The following is a 13135-nucleotide window of genomic DNA, read 5'->3' as shown; positions in this document are numbered from 1 at the left end:
ATTTAGAATGATCTTTTTAATAACAAAGGACGTTTTGCCAAAAATATGTTGTCTAGTTAGACAACACTGGCTGAGTTTGTTCGAATTTGGAATGTTTAATTTACGTCTAATTTGTTGGCTTGATATCTAGCTAGTATTATATGAGTGGTTAAATACTATAACCTTTTTTTTGCTGTTGTGAAAGTGTTTCAGCTTAGGTTATCCTGACAATGCAGTCACTTGTTAACTCTGTTTTGTATACTTGATAATTTTTCTGCATAGAAATAATGCTTTTAGACAAAAGAAAATGATACGTGGATGTGAGATTGCTGCTCAGTCTCGGCCAGCGTTTTCTTTTTTGGATGTTAATATTTTATTATAAGGTAATTTGTCAACTTGTAGGATTTTTTTTGTAAGGACCGTGCTTCAAGAAAGGTCCGTTAAGACCGCTTGTCGAAAGCTTGAAGAGCTGGTATGCTGTGCCGGCATTTTGGATCATGAAACTTACGGAGGGCTTGGGCGAGCTAACCTCTCTCAAAATGGCAGGCCATTTACAAGAGATCGAAAGAGCGCCCTCTCAAGGGTGGCTCAAACCCACTTCAACATTTTCAAGAGACCTTATTATGAGAAGGATTGATACTACAAGACTTTATCACGTAACAGTATTGTTATGGTACCATGTGAAACATCAATTATTGCTGAACAAGATGCAGTCATTTTTGTGACATAACGCCTTGCAAAAACGTCCTATATTTTGGCTTTACTTGCTCGTATCTGGAAAACGAACTCGGTGACCCCAATTTTTTATTCCACAAAGGTTATCAGCAAGCCAAGATAAAACTCTCTGCAATGTTTAAAAAAAATTGAGCGGAGCGTATTCGGAGCTACCTTAACTTTTCAATTGTTTAAGGTAGCTCTGAATCCTCTTCACAGAATTTTTTAAACTTTACAAAGTTTTATTCTGGCATGCTAATTACGTTTCAGAAATAAATAATGGGGCTCACCGAGTGCTTTTTTGAGATATGAGCAACTAAAGCCAAAATATGGGATGTTTTTGCAGGGCTTTCCTGTTGCCACGGTAACTTTTTACGTCACAAAAATGACCGAATCTTTTTAGCAATAATTGGTGTTTGATATTGTACCATAACATTGCTGTTAAGTAATAAAGTGTTGTAGTGTCAATCCTTCTAATAAGAACGTTTCTTTCAAGTGTTAAAGCTGGTTTGAGCTACCTTAAGCGCTCTTACACCAGTGAAACGCCTGCCCGCCCTACAGGCTCTGCATGCCAGTTGAGCCACTGACTTACTACCTGGCGATTACAGTCCGATCATAATATATCATTATTTTCTTGAGGTTGTGTTTGTCCACATAATTCCTATTCTTTGATTGCACTCACGTGATAAGACGGCCATGTTGGTGCCAAAACAATAGAAATGTGTAGCTCAAATTTTTGCCATAATAATAGAGCTAAACAGCTTACAGACTTTTGAGTGTTCATCTGGTACTTAGTAATGATGCAAATTGTCATCTTTTTTTCTGTGTGTATTGAGTTTTTTGATTGTCGGTTTTCTTTCTTTTTTTCGGTTTTACTGTCAGTTTATCTTATCTCATTATGATATCTATTCCTTTGTCTTTTTCAAGCTTTACTACTCACCAACGGATTCAATTAATTAATATAATTTATTTTCACTCAGCTCGATTAGCTCTTGAGCTTTTCTGAGTGAACTTTTACCAAATTTTAGTATTAATTATTTATTTTGATTGTAATATATATGTTTTAAAAAATGATAATAAAGCTTGTTGTTGTTGTTGTTGTTGTAGTCAAATTTCCAAAATACTTTCGCTATGTTCTTTCCACCAACACCAGTAAATACGTTCTATTAGAAAGCTTGTACCACCACATTTCCATATTTCAAAAGCGCGTTTCGTACGTCACTTCATCCGAGTTTCCTCGTGAAACCTTCGACAAATCGCGAAAGAATCCCTTGATGCCTGCACGAGATGGATCGCGTTCCAGAGTCGATGAGCCAGGCCACCACTGTTTATCTTTCTTGATGCCGATTCCCTTAACCGGTTCGCTGCGACACTTGACGAGGAGCTGTTTAAGCCCTTTACGATAGTTTTCGTTGAAGATAAGATAGATGCAGGGATTCAATGCTCCGTTAGCATGAGCTAGCATGGTGAGCAACAGTATAACGGAAGTTGGTACACACTGCAGTGTGTTGTGATCAAATGCGGACATCAATAATAGAATGTGAGTTGGCAGCCAGACAAATGCGAAAAGGAGTACAACCGTAACAAGCATTTTTACAACAGTAACATTTTGAGCTTGAATTCGATTCTGTGACATATTTTCACCAAAAGCCTGACGCCTCTTCAAAACACGAATTATCAACGTGTACAGGACGATCATCAAAGAAAAGGGGACGGCGTAGAAAAAAACGAAGTATGCCACAACCTCGTACCGATAGATGCTGAGGTTGGTTTCGAGATTGTCGCTCCAAATCCCATAACAAAGGTACTTTCCGTCGTGTTTCTCGCTCTTGAACTTTATGAGAGTAGTTGAAACCATAAAAGAAGAGAAGATCCAGAGAAAAAGAAGGGCAAGCTTAACCTTTCTTTTCGACAGTGGCTCTCTGAGAACATGAACAATCGCCAAGTACCTTTCCACAGATATGGCCGCAAGAGTGGACACGGACGCAACCAGTGAGAGAGAAGGCAGAAAACTTAAAAGTTTGCAGGTTATGTTGCCGATCAAGCCGCCAAACCAGAGTTCGTCGAAGTAGAAGGACGTCACCATTTTTGGTACCGCGATAAGACCGTCCAGAATATCAGCGACTGCCATGGAGATGATGAAAAAATTAAAGGCCACCTTACGGATTCGCTTTTTTGTTTTGGCAATAAGTATGATGGCGCAGTTTCCAAACAGCGCGACAGTACCTATAATGACATAGATAACAGTAAGGGTGGTCTTAGTCGCCATGTCTGGAGGACTCAGTCTACACGACATTTGGTTGTTTCTTGATACATCGTCTGTTATAGTGGAGTTGTTCATTTCTGAAAAAAAAAGGAAACGTTTGGAATTGTATAACTGTTGCCAATTAGACTCTTATGCCAACGGGTTACGGCTGGTATGTTCCTTGAGTTCCGTGCATAATGCCGTCTGCATTGAATTTTTAAGGCTGTGGTACAACAATGCTCGTATTTAAAGGGGCAGTGTCACGCTAAATTTGCTGTTTTTTGGTCAAAACTGGGTAAATCTAAATTAGTGCTGTAGTTCACAGAGACAACATTTCTGGCAACCCACTGACAAGATATGAAATATATTTATTGCAAAAAGAGCTGTTTGTATTTAATTCTTGGCATCTTTCTGAAGACACCATCTCCAAACTTCAAGTTTTAATCCATTTCCATGATTGATGAAAAGACGTCTTTTTGTATTTTGAACTTTGACTAAAATAGCGTGACACTGCTCCTTTAAGCTTCGATACTTAGTATACAGCAAAAGTTAAACGCAAATAATGTAAACAGCGTCCAGGACTAAGCTTATAATAGAGTCATCAACATGACACTGAATGTGTCCCAAAGTAGCTCCTCAAGGCTAAGCTTCTTGGCTTTTTTTACTTGACCTCAGTTTTGTATGCGACCCTCTTAGTATTCTGGTTCGGTTCACTATTTTTTCGCTCACACACAACCAATACATGCTTCCACTTTGCTTCCACTTTAAGCTTCCACAATAAAGAAAGGTCGAGATCGTTTCGTGCTTGCATACATGTGTTCGTGAAACATTCAACATTTTTCAACATTTTCATTTCATGGCTTTTTGTGTAGATGTACCACCAACGATGTGTGCATTTGAAGGTATTTTCAAGTTAGTGTGACTACAAAATATATATATATATATATATATTAAAACCATGCCGCCGGAACGGTCGCGGTCTCGTCCCAGCCTCGCTCAAAGAGCAAATTTGGGAAGGCGAACACCAAAAGAAACGGATGACTTAATGACGACATTTTAACCTCTTTGGTCAAAGGATTGGGCAGAGGAGTTATAGCTCCATTGTCAAGTTCCCTTTCAGGCTTACATTGGTGTTTAATTAATCAATGAATTTTCAGATTTATGAATAATAGCCATTCTGATTGGTTAAGAGAAATTGATGGAAATCCAATTTTTCGATAAATAATACAACAACACGAACTCGGCCGGGATTCAGATTTTGCGAAAACAGTAGTTTGCCGGTCAGGTTAACTTGTAGTTTCGAATTATTACTTTTGCCTAGGCCTGTATGGAGCTTATCTAAATTTAACGAATTTGTTTTGACAAGAAGGCCATTCAATGGGAATTTTAATCATGTTTTCTTTTACCATTAGAGAGTTTTTTTTGTGAGAAAAGGTTATTACATAAACACCACTACTACTCTGTTTTTCCATTTTAAGATTTGAATATTGCTTCAAGAACAGGTTTCTGAGACGTACCTTTTCGCTTACTTCTTCCTCAAATATTCTTTTCTTTATCATTTGGTGTAGATTATATCATATATTAACTGCCACAGTCGATGTCACTTTTTCACGCTCAGTTATAAATCCACGCCTTTCAATGGACACTTAAACTTGAGTCCTATAGTCTTTTTAGCGATTGCAGATTAGAATTATTTATTTTTTAGTTCTGGCAATATGAAAGAACCATATTAAAAGAAATTAGAAAAGAACATTGAAGATAGTCAACGAATCTTACCGATATTTGAAGATATTGTTCCGTCTCTGACAATACCCAGCTCTAACTAAACGCCGCTCTGTGCTTGTTGCAGAACATGAATAGAAGGAAAATCTTTGACTCAGGAAACGTGTAAAACATAAACAATTATTTTTAATAAAAAAAATTAAACAACATCGACTTAAATTTAGTCGGAAGAGATAGTTCCAATACGTTCAAAGAGCCGAACGTTTTGACTAATGTTCTCTCGGTGTCGGTCGACCCTTGGGCAACTTTAATTATATTTTTTGTAAATGGTTAGAAGAAGAAAAAACCTGTCATACTCTTTTTTGTTCTTTGAAGTATGAAATGACATTTAGAAGAACTTATTCGCCCTTAGAGTTCAGTTCCGACAGTGATAAAATTGATGATCCAATAATATGACTCGCTACTCTTTTACTTTCATTCTTTTAAAAATTTGCGATTGTTCTCGCGAACTCATCAAAGTATTAGAGGTTATCAGATGATGCTGCGGCGGCAAGTAGTTTTTTTTTTTCTATTCATTCTTTTGATATTGACAATTTAGAAGCAAGAGATTATTAATTTCAAGCGGGAATTTAAAACAACAAACTAATACTTCAGAAGGGCTTTGTGGTAATGAATGAATGTTTCCTAACATTGACTCGTTCTCATGAATGGCCAAAAGCCTCTTCGGTTCCATTTAATATTTGCTTCTCACAAATTGAAGTTACCGGCGTATAGCGGAAAACATGTACATATCAAAGAAAACGAACGTTTTGCTAGAATATTCTGGAACATCTAAGAAAATAATCGAAAGTGTGATGCTGAAAATCACTTTGTCTCTCGACCTTCCTCCAACAGACTATCTCTTCTTTGACAGTGGAATTTCACTTCCGTCGAACTTCCATCAAAGTCTGCATTAAAACAAAGAAATCTGTTGAAAATATTGAGCACCTCTGTGCTACATTATTAACGCTTTTTGTTGCTTCCAGTCCTATTTCAAGTTTTTAGTTGGCAGTTCGGTTCTTCGATAAAAAAACCGAAATTCTGTTCAATATTTCCATAGCGTCTTGTCTACGTCAGTCGCAACGCTTTGATCACTAGGGAATTATCGATCAGAGAAAAAAATATTAGAAAAACAGGTTACATCGTATTATACTAAATTTGTATTGCAATACGTGCAATCGCAACTTTGGGACAATGTAACAGTTGTTCATTCATGTCTTGGAAACAACAAAAAAGTAATCAATTAAAGCATTAACTCTTCATAATTCTCAGTTTAGCGTTATCTATGATATTAGCGTGATATCACACAGGCGAATAGTGCTTTCCGCGCATTCTGATTGGCTAGCTCGGAGGTGAATAACAAGTAGTATTCATCTTAGAGGAAACGGAGAAAATAAAAAGGTTATCGATAAACGAGGTGGTTGGCCTGAAAAATTCAAAAATGGCAACAAAGTTTGGTTTGACTGTATTTAATGAAAAGTTGCTCGATCTTTGCAAACTAAATTTTGAGCAAATAAACAAGGCACATGCCTTGTTTAAGTGAACTTTTGCGCACTTTAAAAATTATTGTTAGAAGTAAAGCAAAGTTTCAATCGGCTGATTATTCAACTTGCGTGTTATATGCTGCTAAAATAATTATTCACCCTAGTGTTGGTGAAAGCGGCTTCTCGGATTGGTAATTATCCACCACTATTCACCTCCACTTCGGTGAATAATTGTTTACTATTAAGATCAAATATACGTGATAAGAATAGAACTTTCATAATTCCTAGCTTAGCGTGACAATTTGATATTACGAAGAGCAAAACGAAACTGCGTTGATTTCTACTTTGTTATGTATACTTACAGTTTTCAATTTAATTTTTCTCGTTTCCTTTTCGTAATGTAAGGTTTAAGTAAGAGGAAGTCTTTCGAATGTTATTATTGAATAGTTTCGATGTAATTAAAGACTCCATGAGCTAATTTTAAGAATTAAGGGAAAGGGAAAAAAACATATTGCAGTTATATCACTGACAGGAAATATACTTATGTAATTAACCGGTTCTTTTTGTCATATCCTTCATTTTAGTGCTTCTTCCGCAGTTGAAATGTATGGCCGGTCAACTTACATATTCTCTCTACTATGAATTTATTTTTCACGGGTTTATTACAACGTCGTAAAATGTCCAGCTATATATGCGTTGAATGATTCATGAGATAATAAATTGTCAGGGCATCGTAGTGCCATAACGTCAAAGCGAAGTGCGAGGCTTAAGTTCAGTCTCGGTTTCTTTTTCCGATCTTCTATTCAGAGTAGCGTTCATTTCTATGAAAATCTTCCATCTAAAAATTAGGTCGTTGGTGTTGTCGTTGTTTGCTTTAATTTGAAATATAGGCGGCATAATTTGAAAGTATTATCTTTTTATATAAATAAAGTTATAGAAATTGAGAAAACTGACTCTCATTGAGGTCACTTTTTTCGTTGTAATCTAAAGTACATCGACATTGTTGTATTTCCGGCGGACAAAATAAGCCTTTCAAATGCACATAACCTTAATATCATTATTGCTTTCAAGTTCCGAAAAAGTCTCTCTATTTCTAAATGTAAGTGACATTTTCATATTTCAAACAGAAGATTGCCCTCCGGCTCCATCGAAGGGAGGGATGGCGCAGTGGTAAGAACACTCGTCTCCCACCAATGTGGCCAGGGTTCAATTCCCAGACTCTTCAGGGCGTCACATTTATGTTGAGCTTGTTGGTTTTCTACTTTGTTCTGAGGCTTTATTCTCCGGGTACTACGGCTTTTCCCTCCCTTAAAAAAACGAACCTATGACTTGATATGAATTTATTTGATTTGTTTCTGTAAATTGTCCCCAAAAAGTCCCCCTGCGCCAAATACAATTGACACTAATAGACGTGATTTAGCTGCGCATGCGTAGATTTAATTGCCTCGTACTGTAGACATTTCTCAGAGAAGGCAGCCCAAGTAGGATTCGAACTCGATTTTTCCTCATTCAGGTGTTGTCACGATGACCACTAAACCACAGACGACTACGCGACAGGGTAAAGTGCATATGACACAACATTTTTTATTTGCTTGTTCAAAAGAGCCTTTAAAATGATGAAGAATGGCGTTTGTGATAGCTCTTTTGGTTGCCAAGTTATTCAAGATTTTGATTTATGCAAATTAGACGACACATAGTGCACACAAAAATGATGTAAAATCACAAAAAATTGAATATCTCTGAAGACTTTTTCTGTACAGAACTGAAACCTTTTACAGTTCTTAAATTATTACAAAGTTCCATGATATGGCCCACTGTGACGTTTGCATGGCAATGCAATGGGCTCCAGGCCCTCTCCATCCAAAGGGTAAAATCAGAGTTTCCCGCCCTAACAAGGGTTATTTGCTCTTGATGTTCATTCAGTGGGTGTGCTCAAGCACCAGGAAGTCTGTTAGACTCTGGAGCAATAAAGAAGGCATTTTTCATTTAGGGAAGGTAGAGGTCTGGTAACAAGTATGTTGCTATGGCCACATCATAATCACTATCACAATGTGTAAGTTTGGTAGCACATCAACCCTGCAAAATCTCAACCTTGCAGACTTCATATTTGCAAAGATATTCCATATTTTGTGATTTTACATAATTGTGTCCACTATGTGACGTCACAAGTCCTCTAATTTGCAAAAGTCAAAATCTTGAATAACTTTGCAACAAAGAGTGCTATCACAATAAAGTAAACCGCCTTTCTTCCCCCTTTTGAAATTTCTTTGTGTCATATGCACTTTAACGGGAAAATATGTATTTAAAAATTGTGTGCGTGAGCGGAAACGAGTTTTTGTATTTTCGTTGCAGGTCATGCAATATCCGATGATCATATGATTCGGTATCACTCGGTAACATATCTTACCGGGCAAATGACATAATTTTACACCATCGTAGAAACTTGTAAAGCATCTGTTTACTGGTTTTGATTGGAGTCAACGCCTTTAAATGTGAACAGCTTTTCTAAAATCGCACTTAACCATTTGGTTGGGTCACGGACTTTAGACTTTGGACTTTGGATTACGGACTACTTAATTGAACTGGATATTGACCAAGATATTGTAACAACAAAAAAAAAATCACTGAAATGCTTTGTATGTTAAAGGAAATCGGCTAAAATTCCTTCAAACAAAGTGTAGGCTACCCGTAGCCTCTTGGTTGACTTGATATGTAGAGCACCTATCCAACTCATCCACACCCATTTTCGTCCAATTCAAGGGGACCACACTATACCTTACTGCAGAGACTTTCCATACGTTTATGGCTGTGATTAAATTCTTGGCATATAGCTTTGGTTTCAACGATAGCTATAAGCTTGTCAGGTAGGTGCTCTGTACTATACTCTTTCATCTTCCTGAGTAGAACGTCATCTAGATTTCAAGGTACTTGAAGCCACTCTATTATGGGTGTGTCATTACTTCGTTTGTTGGTAACTGAACCCTGCGGCAGTGGGATGCTTCCCCCTTTTAATGGTCACCGCAGCACACTGTTATCCAAACTACTTTTCTATGTGACTGCTACACAACGGCACCGCCTGCACGGGGGATTCAAATTCCGACTCCGACTTTGCAAAGAGATTCAAGTCATCTATGAAGAGTAAATGGTTCAGAGCGGGTGTATCTCTCCCAGGTTTGTAGCCTATGTCTACCTTCCGCTAGACCTTGGTGACAGGAATCAAACCAAAACTAATAACAGCGGTGAAAAATAACCCCCCTAGAGGATTCCTCTTTTAATATTTACATGTCCAACAAGAGTGAATTAGATAAGAGTATTTATCTATCACTTTGCGGTCTTCCCCCAGCACAGTCACAAATGGATTTATTTTTAGATACACTTTGCGCGCGAAACAAACAAAGGGCCGCCAATTTAACCAATCAGAACAATCAGAAGAAGGCATGTTACGCGTGGCTCACACAAGCGTTAAGGTGCTTGGCCAACCTGTCTTGTAACGAACGGAATTTTTTGTCCGAAAACGTTAAATACCGTCTGGGCATGGTGCTTTCCAGTTGAGTGGTCGTTTCACGTGGTCTATCACATCCTTAATGGACGCCGAGATTGGGGCTTGCTTTTCTAAACTCAGCGAAGCCACTTTCCACTCCCTGCACCCCACCCGGTGTTTTGCATCCCTGGTGTTTTGGGTCACCGCTTTCCCCGAGATGTCATTCCAGTACCTTCTTGCTTCTTCTGCATTCGGGCGAACCATGTCTTTTTTGTTTCCTTCAAGATTCCGGAATAATAGACCATATTAGATATATTAAAATTCAGCCCTAAACAAAAGGCATCATCTCGAAGCTTTGGGGAATAAAGGTCTATTGTCGCTGGTTCAACGAAAACAGGTTATTTGCTGGAACTGCTTAACCCTGTCTGGTATCGTCTTATTTTGGTCGTCTTGGTCAAGATTCTTAGCTTTCGCTGTTCAATAACAAAATAATCCGAGTCCCCTCTTTCGAAAGTATTCCTAACTCTTCTTGATCTAACTCATCTTGGGTCTCACTGAAGCAAAGGTCAGATCATAACACCGGGAACTCCATGCTCTACTCTTTCCGCCAAGTGTGTGAGCTCTTTAACGTCCCAAAGAGTTCATGAACATTGAAGGGTTGTGAGACGGGGCCTACGGTTTAAAGTCCTTATATTCGAGAAGACTTGAGAATTTAACCATTTGAGAATGTTATTACAACGACAGCACTTTCTCCTCAGTTATTTTAAGACCGTGAGTGTTGGTCCGGCCGAAGTCGAACTCACGACCTCCCGCGTGACTGCCCGCTGCTCAACCGACTGAGCCACCGGTGTGCGCATTCCCACGGTTACTTCAACTACAGTCAGCCATCCTCTTTTCCACACATTTTGGAATGAATTCATAAGGCCATTTTCAAACATGTTTTATCCATTCCACAGGCCTATCATCCTGCGACCAATTCCTCTAGCCCTTCCATTTCTACTTTCAAATAACACTCCATTAGGACCTTGTGGTTTTCTTTTCTCCAACTTCTTCTACTATTCACATTAATACGAGAAATAGCTGGATGACGAGCGGAAAGTGCTTCCACGCTGACAATACACCTGCCGGGCGCGGCAGCTTGGCTTGTTGTCAAATACTCAAAACAAAACACGCCGATATCAATCGGTAAAATGCGCAATGCACACATTATACTCAATATGTGAAAAGCATGTAATTTTAACAGCGGTTGACTTGCAAAATGTCAAACTGCAGATACTTTCCGTTTCCACGAGGAAACCTCACGTAAACACCTGCAAAATCGGATGTGTTTTGCGGTAAGTTTTTCCAACATTAATCGCCTTTCTTCTCTGACAACCCACTGTTATATGCAGCATTGACTCGGTTTTCATCACCTTTGATAAACGTGTTTTCCCTTACATGTTTCCGTAATGATTTACATTTGACGTCCACATTTTCGTAAGTGCACCCCATAGCAAAATTTAACATAGATGTTGCGTCATGTTTTCGTACATTATTTCTTGCCATTTTAACTCGATGGACATGTTCCTGTTGAAGTATTGATATACGCGACGGAAGACAGCAACCGCAGATATTTTATTATTTTATGATACTCAAGATTTAGAAAATAGTGTACTCTTTCTTTTAAGGCAGCACTGAATTATTGCAGGAAAAATAAAGTTAAACTTTCCTGCATTCGTTCAATGAGCTATCCGGCAGCATATTTAACAGTTCAGAACACTTCAACTCGCCGGTAGATTTGAGAAGACGTCACCATTAGATCTCCGCGAATTTATAGGAATCCTGTCGAAAAGAGGAAGTAATCATCTCCCCTACCCCAGGCAGACGACTTACTACTTACCGATTCTTTATACGTGGCATATTTACTTCAATGGGAACAAGTCCATCGATTTTAAATGGTAAGAGACGTATGAAAAGAAGGCGCAACATCTATGTTACATTTTTGGCTCTAGGCTGAAATGTATACCTGAAATGTAAACTATCACGGGAAATTTAAGGGAAAACATTTACAAACCATCTTGATTGCTCCAGATTTGTAGGACTGTTGACAGAACTGATAAAACAGAACAGTGAGCATGTACACTTTGACATTTTGCAAGTCAACCGCTGTGAAAAAAGACCGCGTGTGTGGTGTTGCGTTGTGTTGCGTATTTTACAATAAGCCCGGCATATTCTCTAGCTCCATTCGAGTTCACGCCTTTTAATTCTTTACAATTAATCATTATTTTCGTGAGTTTGTTGTTGGCCCAACATGGGTTGCTGAGAACGATGTTAATACAATCTAGACAACTTTTTCTTTTAATGCAGGATACTTTAAGCGTTTTATTCCCCTCAAATTGAACAGTTTTCTGGAAATCCCACCGGAAGATGATATTTGATTCCTAAATTCCTCTTTGAAGAGCACAAGAAGATTTGATTAAGCTCTCTTACTGCAACACTAACGAAAGACCGTCGGCAAAACTTTGATTCATTTTCAAACTGAAACTGAGCAATTTCACGTGCTTAAATTACATTTTCATTGTCGTCTGGCAAACGACAAATCAGAAGCCCTTTCAACCTCAAAGACAAAAGCAGCACACATAGATCGCATGTGGTCTATAAAGGAGACTGTTCTTGCGGTGACATTTGTATTGTCGAGACCCTGAGAAATGTACAGGTGTGACTTGATTAACATTCCAACCCATGAAATGCATCTGAACCTGCCTGTCGACGTCCTTCTTGAAAACAGACTGTGAACCCGCTTCGCTATGGCGTAATTTACACATCTTTGGAGAGAGAGGATTCCATTATCTTCTAAACATCTCATTTTATCAGACTGTCGAATTATTTTCCTTCTACCATCTCGACAATTTACTCGCCATTCCGATGTTGAAGATCTTGATGCGAATGATCGGCTGGACCTTCAAGAGCCCTAGGTCAGGTCCTACAGTCCTACAAGACTCCTGACATTTTGTTCGGAGCAAAATGCGCTAGAATGAAAACTGAACAGCCTTAGGTACTGGAAGGATTACAAGAATAACTAGAGAATTTCACGAAATACAAGCTTATCACTATGGTCTCGATGAGGAAATATAATCCTTGTTTCACTGCGGATACTTCTCACGTTAGCGCACTGAGAAAATATCGTGATAATTGGAGGAGGGGACACTTTTGAAAACGAAGTCTGTTTTGCATTCGCTTCAGTGTTATTGTCCTGACGGAGATCTTACTTTAGCTGGCCTAGACGGGAGGATACACGCACCTAAAGAAAAGATCTTATTACCTAGTACAACATATCGCCTTTACTGACCAAAATAATTGGTGTTCGCTAATTTTACACTGGAAGGGTTTCAGTTTTTATGATTCTCATTAACAAACGAAAGAGGCGAGTAGCTGTCAAAGAATTGGGTTTGGAAGACATGTTCCCTGTGTACTGTTAACTTTCGTTTGAAA

The 13135-nt window shown here is 38.5% G+C and overlaps 1 protein-coding gene across 2 annotated transcripts in view; it reads right to left on the bottom strand.

The window, feature by feature from the left end:
- Nucleotides 1–792: 792 nt before the first annotated feature.
- LOC138009081 (galanin receptor 2a-like) overlaps nt 793–13135 on the bottom strand; it is a 13343-nt gene continuing 1000 nt past the window's right edge. Inside the window, exons 1-2 of one of the 2 annotated variants that reach the window (XM_068856386.1) lie at nt 4715–4799; nt 793–3036 (exon numbers count right to left, since the gene is read on the bottom strand). In XM_068856386.1, coding sequence (XP_068712487.1) covers nt 1892–3034 — 1143 coding nt within the window. In that variant the 5' untranslated portion in view covers nt 3035–3036; nt 4715–4799 and the 3' untranslated portion in view covers nt 793–1891. Of the gene's footprint in view, nt 3037–4714; nt 4800–13135 lie in introns of those variants that run through there. The other variant, XM_068856387.1, reaches the window with a different exon arrangement.

Source organism: Montipora foliosa, chromosome 6 (genome assembly GCF_036669935.1).
Source record: "Montipora foliosa isolate CH-2021 chromosome 6, ASM3666993v2, whole genome shotgun sequence".
Taxonomy (NCBI): domain Eukaryota; kingdom Metazoa; phylum Cnidaria; class Anthozoa; order Scleractinia; family Acroporidae; genus Montipora; species Montipora foliosa.
The sequence above is the reverse complement of the archived record's forward strand: the minus strand, read 5'-3'. Positions and strand labels throughout refer to the sequence as shown.